Here is a 17890-nt window from a genome sequence, read left to right as displayed (position 1 = left end):
AAGCAAGCCGCCCAGCCGCGGTAGACACGCAGAACTAGCGTCCTGCGCATGCCCACTCCCGCTGATTCTTTGCGGAGCGCGCGTGTGTGTGGGTTCCTTAGAACACTTTGTTGCGCATGCGTGGGATGTGCCTTTGGTTTCGAAGCGGTAATCGCGCTTAGGTTTTCTGCGGAGGCGTGTCGCGTTGAACGCTTTGCTACTGTATTTGCTAAGGCAGCTACTTAGCGCTGGGGTTGTGAGCTGCCTTAGCTTTTGGACAGGGCTAACTGGAGTGAACAAGTCTTATCTCTCTCTATCTGTTTATCTCTCTGTGTGTTTAATTTGCAGCAGGGTCCATTTGCATTACAAGCTCCTTGGGTTGTTTAGCAGCCATTAGACAGAAAGTTGGACTAAGTATTCATTAAGGGTAGGGGAAGATGCATGTTAAGTTAATTCAAAAGCAACAGAGAGAGTCTCTTTGCACGCCCTCTGTGAGAGGGAACAGAGGAGTTTGCTAAGACCATTGGTTGTTTATTCAGTTTGAATGATTTGTTTCTTTATACACTACCTGGGTGTTTGGTTAAATTGGCAATAGCAATTTTGTTGCTATAGCTTTCTTGTTTAACCTTACAATAGAAATGTTGAGTTGTTCGTAGGACCTGTTTATATCATTTTTGCAATGCTTGTATCTCGTTTTGCTTCCTTGTTATTACCGGTACTTTGTTTCCCACACTGGGATTGTAAAAAACATCCGATGCTTATCGAAACTGGAAATAAATAAATAATGGTGCAACCCAATGCCCGCACATTGTGGACTACAGTCTTACTTCGTCAGATGCTAGCCTGAGTTGCTCATGTATAAAGTTATTCCTAGAGTCGGAATGTCATTTATAACACGACTTGTATATCAGAACTCTTCCACAGGCTCAGAACAGCCTCTTAGGAAATGGTGAGCGGAATAAACAGCGTTTCATTCGTAAAAAGCTGAGGCGATGCCTGCCTGGGAGTCGCACCTTAGGCTTGGGAGACCTTCGTCTCTAGATACTAAATTTGCATCTTGCACGCACACTTCATTGTGCCCAAGGTCCATTCGGTGGGGCGGCTCAGTGAGTTCTGCCACTCAGTCCACCAACTACACAGGCTCTTCTTATTTATGACTTCAGCGTGCATACTTTCAGGGAGAAAAGCCGCCGACATATACTCAATAGCCATCTTGCTGTGCTTCCCGGTTAAAATAAAAAAAGCAAGTCCCGGCTCGGCTAAAGTTCTGACGGGAGCTCAGCCAGACCTTTCCTCTGGGGCCGCTCCCCTCCCCGTGCGGAAGAGGAGGCGCCAACCGCCTACTACGCGAGCAAAGGCGGGCGGGCCCGCGTTTCAACCCAGCATTGCGCCGCGCTCCGAGGGGCTCAGCCGGTGCGGGCAACCGAGCGGGTCGGCAGAGACCATGTCCGGGGCGCGAAGAAGAGGCGCGGGAGATTCTCTCGCGGGCTTCAGGCGGGGCGCGGGCGACGGCGCTGCGGCTGTGCCCCAGGGGCTGATTCGGACGGCGCGGAAGAGCGGCCAGTTGAACCTCTCTGGCCGCGGGCTGACCGAAGGTGAGCGGGGCCGCCGCTGGGATTCCCCCGTCTCCACGGGCCGAGGCCGCCTCCGCTGCGCTGCGTTTCCTGAGGGGAGCGGGCGGTCCCCACCTGTCGGCTGCGGAGGCCGCGTCTTCCCCTCAGGTCGCGCCCGGCTGCTTCCCGCTTTATTCCTGAGGAAAGAGCGCTGGTTGGGGCCCGAGCACTCCAGGGGCGTGTGCTGAGCTGAGGGCGGCTTCATTCCCTCTTTTAATAATAATAATAATTATAATTAATATTTTTTTAAAAAAAATTCCACACAATTTAACAAATGCAGTTCAATTTCAATACAGTGTTCTCTTGACATTTTGACTCCCTACCCTTCTGTGAGGTTGCCACTCAAATCTTTTATCTACTGCCTTAAATACTTCTCCCCCCTAAAACATATAATTTGTATTAATTTCATTATATCTAGTCAGATATTTGTACCGGGTACAAATAAGTATTATTCTCCTTTTTATATTTCAAATCCAGCCTGCGATTTCATTTGTCTATAGTATTTGTATGGAGTACAAATAAATAATAATGATGATTTATTATTCTCCTTCCTTTGCTTATATTTCAAATCCTGCCTGCGATTTCATTTGACCATAATATTTTCTCACAGTCCGAAAAGGGTCTCCCCTCTTCCACAGACATTCTGTATCTTTGGTCTCTTTATTTTTTGCTCCACTCCCTCTTGTCTACCACAGTTTGGGAACATTTGAATGGGCATTGGCCATCATTTTATTATCCCTCTGAAGTTTTATAATGTGCCTTTCCTGTGGGGGGCTGGATGGAGGTTGGCAACTGGGGGAAGAACCCGCTTATTATTTCTTAAGCCTGGGCGAAGGGAAAAGGAGAGCTTGGGTTGCATCCAGCGCCAGCCCTATTCGGAGTAGGAGCACTGAAGTTAACTAACGCGAGATCGATTGATTTCGGTGGGTTTCATTTGAGGGGCGGGGGAGTTGAATACAACCATTTCTGCTTCATCTCAGGTTGTCTTAAAAGATGGTTGGGCAAATTCATGGACTGTCAGTGGCTACTAGCTCTGGTGACTGCCTACTTACGGTACCTCCAGAGGCAGTTGCTGGAAGTTGCAAATGGTGACTTCTTGTGGGATTCCCATAGGTTGCTGGTCGACCACAGAGAACAGGATGCTGCACTAGGTGAGCCTTAGGTCTAATCCAGAAGGGCTTTTCTTGTGTTCATTTTTCTGTCTCCAGTCCCTCCACATGTATGGCGAATAAACTTGGATACTCCAGAAGAGGCGAAGCAAAACCTCTCCTTTAGTGCTGATGAACGGTGGTGGGAGCAAACTGATCTCACCAAACTAATATTATCTTCGAACAAACTGCAGTGTCTTTCTGATGATCTAAGACTGTTGCCTGCTCTCACTGTATTGGATGTGAGTACAGTATTTTTGATTAATGTTTCTTTCATATTCATATTTTGATGATGAAAAGTGAGGGAAATAGGCCTCTTTCATTCTGTAAGAGCTTTGTTGTGTTTCGTAATCTTCAGGGATATGCATAGATCTTATGTTAAAGATACATTTTTGTGTTCATGCAATCAAGTAGTATAAAAATTTTACGAAATAAGTAAAATAAATAAACACACTCTAACAATGTGTTAAATAAAAACTGGAAAGATTTAAAGAGCTTTGTTATTTATCACCATATTTTCAGACATAGTTCAGAATATAATGCAGTGGCTGATGGTAATGCTTGGATCCTAAACTGTTTGGTACAGGGAGCAATTGATTTCTTGCTTTTTTGAAGTAAGTAAAAGTGCTGACAATTTCTTTTTATTTTTAGGTGCATGATAATCAACTGACATCTCTTCCTTCTGCTATAGGAACACTGGAAAATCTCCAGAAACTTAATGTGAGGTAAATATATTGTACAAACTTTGTACACAGAACATGTTTAAGGAATGGAAAAAGTTTAAAGATCTTTAAAGTGAAGATTGAGGTGAGGAAAGTTTAAGTACATTAGTTTTTAGTTATGTGTAGATAGTAGGTTCTTGTGGACATGTAACATTTGTAAATCAACAGGCAAGATTGTTTTAGAACAAAGTACTGATGCATTGGGATGCGGGTGGCGCTGTGGGTTAAACCACAGAGACTAGGACTTGCCAATCAGAAGGTCGACGGTTCGAATCCCTGCGACGGAGTGAGCTCCCGTTGCTCGGTCCCTGCTCCTGCCAACCTAGCAGTTCGAAAGCACGTCAAAGGGCAAGTAGATAAATAGGTACCACTCTGGTGGGAAGGTGAACGTCATTTCCGTGTGCTGCTCTGGTTTGTCATGCTGGCCACATGACCTGGAAGTTGTACGCCGGCTCCCTTGGCCAATAAAGCGAGATGAGCGCTGCAACCCCAGAGTCGGCCACGACTGGACCTAATGGTCAGGGGTCCCTTTCCCTCTTTACTAATGCATTTCTTCATAATTTTTATTTTATCAACAGCCATAATAGACTAAAAGATATACCGGAGGAGCTTATCCAACTAAAACATTTAAGAAGTCTGCTTCTGCAGCACAATGAATTAAATCAGTTGCCTGATGAATTTGGAAAGCTTATTAGTTTGGAAGAGCTGGTAAGTAGAGAAGGCTTTTATGATGATTCTGGTGATGTTTTGGTTAATAATATTAGTTCATTACTTGCATAACACTTGAACGGGTACTGTTCTTTAAAATTCTTACCTTTGATTTACCAGCCCCGTATTAATAGTCATTTGGTACCTGTTTGACAGTTTTGCTATGAAAGCATTTAAATTCTATGTATGACACTGCTTGCAAAAATTGTATGATTTGTTAAATCTTTTATTTTACTGCATCTGATTCATTTAAAATTAAGCTGATTAATTATGTGTGGGGGTTTTTTAATTTTAAAAAAAAATATCTCCATCAGAAGTCTCATGGGATGTGTTGAAAATTCGACTTCTCTTTCATAAGGCCAACATTTCTGTTTTCAACTCTGGCCAATGGGATTCTTCCCAGAAGTTCACTAGAAAGGCAACAGCCATTCTCTCTTGTCTCCATCTCCCCACACCTCGCAGCTTTTATTAATAGATTTGTTACCTGAGAACATCAAGGATCCATATAGCTATCGCAGTTGATAACCAATAATAGACTTACCCTCTTTTAAAGATACCTGAGTGTGGCAGTCACCTTATTGTGTAGCAGTGAATTCCAATTCATGATGCATGTTTTGCAAAGTACTTTATTCTGTCTGCCCAGAATCTTCAGTTGATCAGTTTTCTTGGGTAAGACCACTAGTTCTAGCATAATTAGAGAGGGAGAAAATGTAATCCATTTTTTCCATACTATTTCCAGTTTATCATTTTTCTGTCCCTTCCCCTGTTGTCTTTTTCCTAAACTGAGAAGCTACCGATATTTCAAACTGTACTTGTAAGCAGGTATAAAAATTGTCCCTCATATTTGAGAAAGCTGCTCACACACAGTAAATCATATTTATTTCAAACAATGTATTTCTATGATGAGGCTTATGACTGTCTTCAGTCTACCAAGTGAATATTCCATTCATTGCTGCTAGCCATTCATATTGCTATTTTATAATCCCTTTGACATTGGAACTACTGCATTCTGGCCATGCCAAACAAGAAATTCTTGGACTTCATTTGAAAAAGAATCAGGGTGGAAATACTGCAAGTGCTGACTAATAACTGCGCCATGTTTTCATACTTAGTGCTGAACCGATACTACTTGGCTTATTCACCACAATTTTCTTACGTAGCCATTCTAAACCATAACATAATTTTTTATTTTCCGCTTTCTTTAGGATATTTCCAACAACCGTATTTCTAGTATCCCAACAAGTTTTCGTTTTCTAACAAATTTGGTGCGGCTCAATTTGACTTGTAATCATTTGAAGAGCCTGCCAGCAGAAATCAGTGCAATGAAAAGTAAGGAAGCCTTGAATTATGACTTGACTGGAATCTTTTTGTTGTCTTATTTTCCTGGTAGTAGGGGTTTAATGAAACTTCATTTTAAAAGTACATTGCTATCACTCTTCTCTAAGGAATTTTATGTTCATGTACATCACTGGTTCCCAAACTGTCTGTGGATCACTAGTTTCATTCAGGTGGCCCATAGTGTGCCTATAAAAATAGAGTAAATATATATATAAAACATCAAAACAACAACAACCACACAACATCTAGCACTGTGCATACCATTGCTACAATAGGCAGATAAATCATTAAGTGGTCGGCAAAGACCCTCAACAGTTTTCAAGTGGTCCATGGGGGAAAGAGATTGAGAACCACTGATGTAGTTGAGAAAGTGTGGCACTCAATTTTAACCAGAACTTGGTAGTCCAGCAGAACTGGTCTTCACAGTGCAGTAAGACTTTCCCGTGACAAGTTATGAGAAGACGCTTATATGTAAAGTGCCTCTGCATTGTAATCTGCATGCAATGTAAGCTATTCACAGTAGAAAGCAATAGTTTTCCTTGGCAAATGTGGGGCAGCATGTATTCAGAAATGTGTTAACAGCTATGTGTCTTTGTACAGCTATAAATAATGGTCTGGACTGAAAGAAACATGAGCAGAGTTCTGCTCATGTAACAGTGTGAAAACTCACAGAGGGAAAAGGGGCAACTCTGCCTTGTAAGCGGAAGTGCCTTCTTGCCTACACAAGAGGGTTTTCCTCAGCCGTGAGTCATTGTCTTTTATTCCCAAGTGGCATAGCTCTTAACTAAGAATTCTGAAGATTCTAATGTAGGTATAACTTAAAAATCCAGCAATATATTCTACAGCCTTTGCATTAATTAATATTTGGCTTGGCTGGCAAATATTTGAAGCCTCTTTCAGAAGTATAATAAAAAAAAATATTCTTGTGTGGTGCTTGTATTTAAGCCACCCTATTTTTTAATTCTAATGTTTCCACTTGTTTCTCCATTTGGCATTTTGGTAGGCTGTTGTGAGGACAAGATGTTAAATGAAATGGGCCTAAGGCCTGATCCAGCAGAGCTATTCTTATGTTCCTTTCTATAGGTCTGAGACAGCTTGATTGTTCAAAAAACTATCTGGAAACAATACCTCCTGAAGTGGCCAATATGGTATCATTAGAGCAGCTTTATCTAAGGAGAAATAAATTGTGTTACCTGCCAGACCTTCCTTCATGTAAATTTTTAAAGGTAAGGTTTATTCTCAGTACATATTACCTAAAATATGTAAACTCCAATAAAGACATATTTTAAAACAGATTTATTCTCAGTACGTTTGATGCCTGTGTGTGTATAGATTGTGGTATTGAATCTTTTCTTTTCTGAAGCCTGTTGCAATTAAGGATAAGTTAATCTTTATGTTGGTGAAACTGAAATAAAAGTGGTCAAGTTAATGCAGCTAGCTTCTGAAATTGGATTCTAAGCTTTATTTTGTCTTGTGATGCTAGGGTTACATTGCATTTAACAATTAACATGGTGCTTTCAGGCAGCATTTTCTTCAAAAAGAGGGGCATCCTAGTGACACATGCACATAAAGCTTTTGTTCAAGTGTGGATGGAACATTTTTCAAATGAAAACTAATTCTATCCAGATTTTAATAAGGCTGGTGAGGGCCAATCCAATGCAGAAGTCACTCTGGCTGAGTTCTGTGCAGTTTAGTAAGTGAATAATATAGCCACTCTAATGACTTAAGTTTCTACAAGGTAACTATAGACCAGCTATATGTCCAACAGGTTGATCACAATTGACAGGTTGATACCTGAATGATCGCTGTTGATTGTGGTCGACCGTGGGCTCCCTTATGATCGCTGGCTCTGCCCCCACTGTTGTCGGAAAGTATTGCTGCTCCTGCTTGTTATTAGCGGAGCAACTGTAGTCTCACCTAAAAAAAAGCTCAACAAATTTGGGCCCTCCCCCCAGTGACAATGGGTAGATCACTGTCAGTTGTTTTATACTGGGAGTAGATCGCAGTCTCTAGGGAGTTTGACGTGCGTGCTGTAGACTATCTGCTTAAAAAACTCTAAATTCAATAAATACGTAAAAATACGACTCTTGCATCCTATATAATAGATTAACCTTGATACAGAATTGATAGATTATGTGATTTATTCATTTTTAAAATTCTTCTAGGAGTTGCATGTTGGTGAAAATCAGATTGAAGTGTTAAAACCTGACCATCTGAAACATCTGAATTCTTTGTGTGTATTGGAACTAAGAGATAATAAGCTAAAATCGCTGCCTGATGAAATAACCCTGTTACAGGGGTTAGAGCGACTAGACCTATCCAACAATGATATTAGTAGGTAAGACTATGGGCATTGTTTAGAGTGACTGGGGAAACCCAGCCAAATGGGCGAGGTAGAAATAATAATAATTAGTTGTCTTCCTTAGTTTGGAGCAAGTTTACACTGTTACTGAATTTAAAAGCAAATGCTCAAACCATACTGTTTCTTGAAATACATTATTATTAACTGGTAAAGTAATATTGAACCATGAATAATGCTCTAACGGTCTAATTAACAAGGTTCAGAATGCAGGGGCTTGGATCTTAACCAGTGGTGAAAGTTCCGCTAATAGAGTGCTCCCGTCAGCAAAAGTGGGGGGATCTTTCACTGATTTCCGCGTACCCACAAGAGCAGTGTCCACATGAAATTCTGCTCTGGATGATTGGGGAAATCATTCAGACCAGCAGGAGAAGTGGCATGGAGGTACCTGTGAAAATTGCCTCTCCCATCCCTTCTGCCAGGGGGATTCTCAACTGGATATTTCCTTATCAGTGAATAGAAGGAGCTTGTAACTGTTTGCACTTACCGTATTTTTCGCTCTATAAGACACACTTTTTCCCTCCAAAAAAGTAAGGGGAAATGTGTGTGCGTCTTATGGAGCGAATGCAGGCTGCGCGGCTAAGCCAGAAGACAGAACAGCTGCGCAGCGATCCCTCTCGCTTTTCTGGCTTCTAGCTTAGCTGTGCAAAGCCTCTGTAGGGCAGCAGGGTGCCTTCATCCAGGGAGCCAGGGATAGCCGCGCTCCTTTTAAAGAGCGTGCGGCTATTGTGGGAGGTGGGGGAAGTGACAGAGCCGTGCGCTCTGTCACTTCCCCCACCTCCCACAAAAGCCCCCAAGAGCCGCGCTCCCTTTAAAGAGTGTGTGTGTGGCTCTTGGGGGCTTTTCTCTGAGTGACGGGCTGCCCTTCTCCCTCCTCGGGGAAAAGCCTGCAAGCGCCGCACACATGCTCCACGCGGCTCGTGAAAGGGAGCGCTGAGCAGAGCCTGGGATGCATACAGGCTCTGCTCAGCGCTCCCTTTAAATAATATTTTTCCCCTTGCTTTCCCCCTCTAAAAACTAGGTGCGCCTTATTGTCAGGTGCGTCTTATGGAGTGAAAAATATGGTAGTTTGGATCCAAGCCTGAATAACTGAACTGAGCATTGCTTCCATCTTCTGGCTTTGAGGTTGTTTATAAAGAGAATTCTTCTCTCTGCAGCCTTCCTTCCAAGCTAGGAAACCTGTCTCAACTGAAGTTCTTGGGGCTGGAAGGAAACCCTTTAAGGGCAATCCGAAGGGATGTTGTACAAGTAAGAGCATAATTTACATACTGTCTTGAGTTGTTTCTACCCCTTAAGATTCAAAAGATGCAAGTGGTTGACAAGCTTTTTGTGCTTTTATTCTTCCATTTCAGAAAGGGACGCAAGAAATTCTGAAATACCTTAGAAGTAAAATACAAGGTAAAAGTTTTCTTTGTGAGGATAAGGTTACAGTTAAATCAACTCTTGGACTAGCTAGATTAACTCTTCATGATCTTGTTATGTCTAGAAATCTATTTGTTCACACCTGGTTGCATATCTTTTCTCTTTTCCAAGTCCCACATAAGAGATGGTTTCTAGTATGTATCAGAATGAAGTACATCCCTTGTGATATACATTCTTATATAAATAAATTCTTACATAAATAAATTGAAAACTCTTGCTCAGTGTTAATAGAACAGTGGGAAACAATGTCCAGAGGAATCACTTGTTGACTAGATACCAGCTTAATAGTTTACTTCAGTGGTACCTTGATTTAAGAACTGCTTAGTTTATGAACAAGTTGGATTAAGCTGCAAACCCGGAAGTATTTTGGTTTGTGAACTTTGCCTTGGAAGCAGAGCATGTTCTGCTTCCTGTTGAGTGTGTTCCATTTGTAAATTGAGTCCCCCACTGCTATGGGAAAGTTCGCCTTGGTTTAAGAACGCTTTGGTTTAAGAATGGACTTAAACCGGAACAGATTAAGTTTGTAAGCCAAGGTACCACTCTATTTCTTTAAAATGGACATGGAGGTGGAAGATGCAAAGATAGCAATTGCTACATTTCCTACAGCTAGCTCTGAATGTTGAGCATGACAGTCCCCTGCACTACATAGCAAACTGCCTTAGAATCTAGAGGAAATTTTTACAGCAGTTTGTGATACAATAGCTTGCTTTTCCAAGGAAAAAAGGCAAAAATATAAGTTGTGGATATGCTTAAGGTCACTCTCTGGATTGTCACACATGACTTCAGTATTGAAGAACACTGGGAAGTTATAAATTGTACCCTCCCAAAATACATTCACCAATATTTTTTGTGTTACTAAGATTTATAATCCAAATGATATTAAACCGCAATAAGTAGGCTTAGATGACTGGGTAACTTGGAATTAAGAATGACATTTCTGACTGAAGCTGATAACTTCCTTGTGTTCCTTTACTTAATAAGGAAATAGCCACATACTTAATTTTGTACACATGCTTACAAGCATGCTTAAAAGCATTTGAAAATGTTTTATTGATTTCAGATGAAGGGCATACTTGCAAGTAAATGTGTTCATGCTTGAGCACTAAGGCTGCTTTCTCCCTTGGTTTTCTATTTAAACTTAAATTTATGTCTCTAAACATAAATACATTGAGAAAGAGAGAATGAATCTTAACTATTTGTGCCAGAGGATTTCGAGACTAGTGCGTAATAACTAACTGGTGATGGCACTTGAAAGGTCTGGTTCTGATATAATTTGAAAATAATTCCTTAGCTATATTTTGTATGTATACAGTGGTACCTTGGGTTACATACGCTTCAGGTTACAGACTCCGCTAACCCAGAAACAGTACCTCGGGTTAAGAACTTTGCTTCAGGATGAGAACAGAAATTGTGCTCTGGCGATGCGGCGGCAGCAGGAGGCCCCATTAGCTAAAGTGGTGCTTCAGGTTAAAAACAGTTTCAGGTTAAGAACGGACCTCTGGAATGAATTAAGTACTTAACCCGAAGTACCACTGTAAAAGTTAGATGGTAGAACTAATGAACCTGGGTTACTATACAGACTTAACTGCCAATATATTTCATAGTCAGGTTTTTTAAGACATGTTCCAAAATTGATTGGGAACTGTATCAGCCACATGTGATCAGAGCATTTTCTCTGTGTCATTTGTATAGCTTCCTCTTAAATAAATTAAAAATGTATTGCAGCCAAGTTTTTAGGCTATACAATCACAAAGTTATTTTCCTGTAACAGATTGACCACAAGATACTTACAAATGCAATCCAAAAATGGTTCACTTAAAGCCACTTGCTCCATTGGTCTTGATATACCGTATTTTTCGCCCTATAGGACGCACCGTCCCATAAGGCGCACCCAGTTTTTTGGGGGGGAAATAAAGGGGGGGAATTATTCCCCCCCCCCCAGGCGCAGGGCTGGGGCGGGGGAAGCCCGAGCTTCCCCGACCCCAGCCCCCAGAACAGGCAACTCTCCGCAAGCCACGGGAGCCCAGCGAAAGCTGGGCGCACTGAGCTCAGCGCGCCCAGCCTTCGGCATGCAGGCAACTCTCCGCAAGCCGTGGGAGCCCGGCACGGGCTCCCACGGCTTGCGGAGATCTGCGTGAAGCCTGCATTCGCCCCATAGGATGCATACACATTTCCCCTTCAGTTTTGGAGGGGAAAACGTGCGTCCTATGGGGCAAAAAATACGGTAGTTAAGGAATACAAAGTTCTATGCCCTACGTCACTGATATAGATAGAAGTGGATAAAACTGCAGTCCAAAATACATTCTTACACTTGGAAGAAATATTGATATTCCCAGCCTTTTCAGACTTTCCAAAGAACAAGCCTGAGAGTCTTCTAGATCCATTGTATGAAATATTTTGAACAAAGTCGTCTTTAATTATCGTTGTGTCTGAATGAAGCAAACTTCATCTGCTGTGAAAACTCTTACTTTGATGATGTTCAGACTCCAAAGTGGGTAAAATTGAAATGAAAAATCATCCTAACTACTTGGCTACATTTTTAAAAATCTTCAGATTTTTGCAGATTCTCATGTTTGTAAAATATTAAACATATATACTTACTTTTGCTTTCTTTAGATGATGACATAATTGGTCCAAATGGAGAATTTCCTGTGACAGCAATGACTTTGCCAAGTCAGTCAAAAATTAATCTGCATGCTATAACTGCATTAAAAACATTGGACTATAGGTAAGAGAATTTTAAGCTTATCAGCTCTAGACATATACCGTATTGGCTTGAATATAAGCCTCACTTTCCCCCCAAATTCCGACCGCGAAAAGTTAAAGTGTGGCTTAAATTCACGAACTTACAAAAATTGGCTTTTACGATATCACTGCTGAAACAGACATATGGTAAAATGGAACAGGTGTGAGTGCCAGTGGAATTTTAAGGGAGCAGCTTATATTTGGGTATTGTCTCTCTCCCGCCCCCCATGAATTTTAAAGGTTCGGCTTATAGTTGGGTGTGGCTTATATTCGAGCCAATACAGTAAATAAAAACAAATATAATGGGCAGAATCCAACAAAGTTGTTCTGTTTTCATTTACACAATGGAACTTCCCTCTTTCCCCCTCTGTGCCCTCTCTAGATCTGCTCCAAAAGGTTTTGGGGAACCTCCAGAACAGATTTAGATGGTGCTTGGGGAGAGGGAGGGGAACTTACACTGCGCAGACAGAAGTCCTTGTGCTTACAGAACTACTTTGTTGGATACCATGTGATGCATCCTTGATAGAGCAAATGGCACTGGTGCAGTTTTAATGAGGCCACCCTTTAATCATGCGTGAAAGAAAACCCCACAAAAAATACCTGTTTTTAACTTCTTTATTGAAACTTCTAATATTTTAAATTCTTGTAAACTGCTTAGCTGTTTCCTTACAAACAGGCGGTATATAAATTTTGTTAAATAAGTCAGAAGTGGCTCACTTAGTGGGGTGGAGCCACAGTGCTAGCTTCCCAGCAGCAGCAGCACTTTCCAGGGGTACAGTGGTACCTTGGGTTACATACGCGTCAGGTTACATACGCTTCAGGCTACAGACTCCGCTAACCCAGAAATAGTATCTCAGGTTAAGAACTTTGCTTCAGGATGAGAACAGAAATCATGTTCCAGAGGCGCGGCGGCAGCGGGAGGCCCCGTTAGCTAAAGTGGTGCTTCAGGTTAAGAACAGTTTCAGCTTAAGTACGGCCCTCCGGAACGAATTAAGTACATAATCAGAGGTACCACTGTATCTAGGTGGAGGAGAGATTGGCTTCACAGATGCACCCAATCAGGTACTGCACTATTAAGTTTAAAAGGCTCCCAGAATGGCTTACGTAAGATCAGTAACAAACCAGACAGTACTACCTATGCACAGGATTTCATTCTAAAAGTGTCTTTGGATTAGTATTGTTGACGTTTTTTAGCTGGAGTTGCAAAGATTATAAAAACTAATGCATCTTTCCTTTTTTTAAAAGTGTCTCCTTAGGATACTGGGATCTGGCTTCCTAACCATGTTTTATTTTGATATTTGAGTACAATATAATTCATTTTGCAACCTGACTCTTAAATGTACAGTGCCTTTCCTATTGGAGTTCTGGCCAATTGATAATGTTGTTATCCTTCTATTAAATAATATGACTTTTTAAATAAATATTTTCCAGTGAAAAACAGGCAGCTGTAATTCCAGATGAAGTGCTGAATGCAGTTGGAACCAATCCAGTCACTACTGTAAATTTCAGCAAGAATCAGCTGACTGAAATTCCAATAAGGTACTGTTTCTCCTATAGAAATATTAATTAAACCTTTTTGAGATGGTATGGGGGGGGGACTGGAGTGCAATCACATACACGACTGTACTTTTTGGTAGTGGGGGTGTTGTACTTCTTCATGTGCCCTCTCCTCAAGATGTCTAGAGGATAGAAACACGAGAATGGGTCTTTTTTTGCAATGGCTCCCTGTTTGTGGAATGTTCTCCTCAGGGAGGCTGGCCTGGTGCCTTCACTACATATCTTTAGGCACCAGGCAAAAACATTCCTCTATAATGAGGCCTTTCACTGATTATGCAATCTATGGCCTTTTAAATGTATTTATGAGGGGGTTATTGGGGTAAGTTTTTGTTATTATTATGATACGTATTTGTTTTTAAGTTGTAAACCACCCTGTGATCTTGGGCAGTATATATGAAGGGCAGTATATAAATTTAAGTAATCCATAATAATAATTGTAAGACCTTTCATTGGGGTGGAGGAGGGCAGAGCGGTGTTAACTTAAAAGCAAATAAACCAAGGTTTGGCCTACAGCAGAATTTAGGAAATCATCACAATAGATATACAGACAAGTGACCTGATTTGTACACAACACTAAACCATAGTTGAGTGTTATGTGAAGGGAGAAGAGTTACAGCAGAGTTTACTTTTACTTTTAAAGAATCCCAGCTTAACTCTACATATGAACGTAGGGGCAGTGGCGGAGCTTCAGGCTCTGGCATCAGGGGGCGGAGAGCAGGCGGGGTATGATGCGCGTCCTGGGGGCAGGGCACCCAGCGCAGGGAGGGCAGCCATGATGGCACCCCACCGGGATCGCACTTCTGGGGGGCGGGGCGCTCCCCCCACATTCCTCTTCCTCCGCCAGTGCCTAGGGGTCTGATTTAAAACAAACTCTGTTAAGTTTTATAACAACCCAGATAGATAGATAGATATTCGCGCGCGTGTGTGTGTGTATATCTATGTATATACTGTACTGTATATATAAAAACTAAGCCATGGTTCTGTAAAAATAAACTATTGTACACTTTGGCAAAATTATCCTCCTAGGCACATGGGATGTGAAGAGTGGAGTGCAGGTGTGTCCACATTGTTTTAAACCATGGTTGAGAGTTGCATGTGAATGTGGCCCAAGATTTCTGATACTGGCTTCTTCTAACAAACCATAGTTTAAACAAGAGGAATCCAACATGATGCCCAATGGATGTTGTGGACTAGAACTCTTATTATCCTTGGCCATGCTGGCTGGAGGTGATGGGACTTGTGGCCCACAACATCCGCTACCGCTGGTTTAAAGTAAGCAGAGTTCCCAATTCAGACTTAGTGAGTTAGTTTGAACCTTGAAGCAGGTATTTTCATATTGTGGCTGAGGCCTATCTAAAGCTGACCTAGGGCCCATTGGTGGGTCCTGCCCCAGTGTTTGAGAGAAACTAATAGAAAGTTACACAGTGGTGAATACAATCCGGTTTAATCTGATCTTTTGAAATAGCACGAAACAATTGATGAGATCAATTGCTTTTTTCTTTTTCTTTTTTACAACTGGGCTTCAGAATTGTGGAACTAAAAGAATCAGTCTCTGATATCAATTTTGGTTTCAACAAGCTCTCGTCTATTTCTCTGGAGCTCTGTATGCTTCACAGACTGACACATTTGGATGTTAGGTAGGTGATTACTTAAACCTTTGTTTATACGACATTTTTGAAGGGAATTTGTAGATTCCCTTAAGGATTTTCCTCTTGATTAATGCTGACAGTTGACAGTTGAATGTTAGCCAATGTAGGTAGGTATGTTTTTTTTTTTAAAAAAATTGCACTGTATTTGTATTCAAGTGAATCCCAGAGCAGCTTGCAAACAGCAATGAACATAACAGTAGAACATCCCAGTTACAACACAAACACAACCATTTCAGTGCCTGAGCTATTAAAGCTTACCCTACCAAGCAGGCCCATGCAGAGCTTGTCTGAGACCCGGACCAGAGTATTGTTAGAATAAAGTTATAAACTCAAAAAATAAAAATAAAAAGCAGCTGGTCCCTGACAGGGGCCCCCAGCTGGCTTAACCCTTTGAGGCCTGGGGCAAGTGTATCTGCTGCCAGCCCCCTGAATGGGTCTGCTACCAAATAATACACTATATAATAATTTATTGTAATCAATAAAGCAATGGTAATAAAACAGCAGCTAAAAAGTAGGCTAAACTTTTTTACATTCACCCATACCCTACTTCTTCCATTCAGTACAGGTAACTTGTATCTTATGAGCCCTTATGGCAGAGCTTTCCAATCTTTTCATATTGGTGACACACTTTTTAGACATGCATCATTTTGCAATCCAGTAATTAAGTTTTACTAACAAACCAGAGGTTAAACTAACCCCTTTCCAGCCCCTGGAAGAGCACAGGAAGTGTTCACACTGACACACTGCAACTGACACACTAACGTGTTGTGACATAGTTTGGAAAGTTCTACCTTACGGTGAGGCTTTCGAAAGGCAGTGTGAGGGCTCTGGCCCAGAGCCCTCATACTGCCTTCCCAAAGCCAAGTAAGCCCACAATAGCAGCTTTGTGCTATTGGGGGAGGATAAATAAATGGTGAGTGATCTTCTCCATTTATTTATTCCCCCCCCCCCGTCCCCCTGCACAAAGTTGCAATTGTGTAAGTTAAGTTACACGTTAAGTTGTGTTGTACCTGTAATATGCAAATAACTCTTTTTCCAGATGCTTAGTTTGATGCTTTTCAGAAGCTCACAAGTGGGTCTTTAACCCTCCATTTTCTCTGATCTCAGCAACTGGTAGTCAAAAGCATATTGTCCCTGAACATGGTGGTTCTACTGGTACTAATGTGCACTCATCATGTATGTTGATTTATATGTAAGGTACATAATTTCCTATATACAAGTGATACTTTGTCATGGGAATTCACAATAGAATAGGTACCAACAGTTCTGCTTGCTTATTGAGGCAAATGAATCTAAATCTTTTAATAAAAATTAATAGTTGGTTTATTTGGTTGCTTTTTTCAACTTAGAAATAACTTTTTGACATCTCTGCCTGATGAAATGGAAGCACTGACAAAACTGCAAATAATTAATCTTGCCTTTAACAGGTAAGTGGTCTTGTAGATAACTCTACCAAAATTGCTAAATACATAGTTAGTCTTTTGTCTTAGCTTTGTTGTATTACAGGATATCCCTATTCCTAGGATTTACAGCAGGCTTCTGCTTTTAGAACTTCACTCAAAAAATCTGATTGCCTCAGCAGTGTCCTGTTGGAAGAGGAAACTTCTATGTCATTTCAGCTTACGTCACGTGTGAGGAACCTGTGGCGTTCCAGATGTTTTTGTTTTCTTATGAATGAACTGCTTCCTGAAGTGATTTTATCAATAAAAACATCAACAATGAAAACCATGTCAAAGCAAATACAAATATAGCTTGGAATAAATATCCTCCTTAAAAGGAAGGTCTTCAACAGGTGCCAGAAAGACAATAGCGATGGCCCTTGCTTTTTTTCTAGAAAAAGAGGTGCTGGTACTCACCATGAAGTTGTTGCAGTAAGTGCTTCACTTTTTAACAACACCAAAAAGAGAGTTGACGGTACTGTGTACCCTTGACGGTACCCTGTGGGGGGGGGAGCACTGTCGATAGCTCCTGTCTGTTATTTAATGGAAGGAATTTCAAAGAGTCGGCACTGTCACTCTAAAGGCCTGACTCCTACATCATATGAAAGAAAACAGAAATGGTTTCTGACAGAGACCCTATTTTGCAGAGCTCAGTATTCAGTTGGGTGTTTATTTTGGTTTTATTTATTATTACATTTATACCCCTCCTTTCCTCCAAGGAGTACAATATGGTGTATGTGATTTCCCCACTCCTCATTTTATTTTCCCAACAACCCTGAACTGTCAAGATGATGGCAGAAAAAACAGATGAGCATCTGAGATTGTACCTGGTGCAAGCCATAGCCAAGTTGCACATAATTGTGCAGAAAACTGGAGTTCTTTAAGCCAATTAATTGAAAATGGTGAAAAAAGAGAGGCATCTATGAATTTTCAATAGCTATGGGTGAAGCCTCATGAAATTAGAAAAAAGGACAAGCCCATCTTGTAATTTCATACAGCAGTGTAATTCCAATCCACCCTCTGCAAGGACACATCCAACTCCTCATGGACTCATAAAGCAACTAATTCATTCATTCATTTCAAAACTGTAACTGTTTAAAAGGACCAGTTGCCCTTATAAATCCTTCCACATATATGCATCTAGGGGGAAATACCTAAGTGAAAGAAAAAGCGTGCTTTTGAATCCTTACGAAAAAGTTACAGAGGGAATT

The 17890-nt window shown here is 41.2% G+C and overlaps 2 protein-coding genes across 17 annotated transcripts in view; one reads left to right on the top strand and one right to left on the bottom strand.

Annotated features, from left to right (window-relative positions):
* Positions 1-81: 81 nt before the first annotated feature.
* Positions 82-17890, top strand: part of LRRC40 (leucine rich repeat containing 40) — a 35893-nt gene continuing 18084 nt past the window's right edge. For 6 of the 9 annotated variants that reach the window (XR_014527775.1, XR_014527776.1, XR_014527777.1 and 3 more), the window contains exons 1-13: positions 164-1574; positions 2801-2982; positions 3392-3465; positions 4041-4170; positions 5376-5499; positions 6592-6734; positions 7674-7846; positions 9025-9115; positions 9220-9265; positions 11906-12017; positions 13466-13573; positions 15118-15228; positions 16590-16667. Coding sequence is in view for 5 of the 9 variants with exons in the window: in XM_083510521.1 (XP_083366647.1) it covers positions 1133-1574; positions 2801-2982; positions 3392-3465; positions 4041-4170; positions 5376-5499; positions 6592-6734; positions 7674-7846; positions 9025-9115; positions 9220-9265; positions 11906-12017; positions 13466-13573; positions 15118-15228; positions 16590-16667 (1814 nt within the window). In the remaining 4 variants the exon portion in view is untranslated. Of the gene's footprint in view, positions 1575-2800; positions 2983-3391; positions 3466-4040; positions 4171-5375; positions 5500-6591; positions 6735-7673; positions 7847-9024; positions 9116-9219; positions 9266-11905; positions 12018-13465; positions 13574-15117; positions 15229-16589; positions 16668-17890 lie in introns of all 9 variants that reach the window. The other 3 variants (XM_083510524.1, XM_083510520.1, XM_083510523.1) reach the window with 3 other exon arrangements.
* The window catches only part of LRRC7 (leucine rich repeat containing 7), a 197191-nt gene continuing 184003 nt past the window's right edge, over positions 4703-17890 (bottom strand). For 6 of the 8 annotated variants that reach the window (XM_083510425.1, XM_083510430.1, XM_083510414.1 and 3 more), the window contains one exon: positions 4703-4854. In XM_083510425.1, the coding sequence (XP_083366551.1) occupies positions 4718-4854 (137 nt within the window). In that variant the 3' untranslated portion in view covers positions 4703-4717. Of the gene's footprint in view, positions 4855-16673; positions 16927-17890 lie in introns of those variants that run through there. The other 2 variants (XM_083510428.1, XM_083510423.1) reach the window with 2 other exon arrangements.

The sequence above is a fragment of the Podarcis liolepis genome (assembly GCF_965112155.1).
Source record: "Podarcis liolepis genome assembly, chromosome: 6".
In the NCBI taxonomy this organism is placed as follows: domain Eukaryota; kingdom Metazoa; phylum Chordata; class Lepidosauria; order Squamata; family Lacertidae; genus Podarcis; species Podarcis liolepis.
This window is presented reverse-complemented; position numbering and strand designations above follow the sequence as displayed.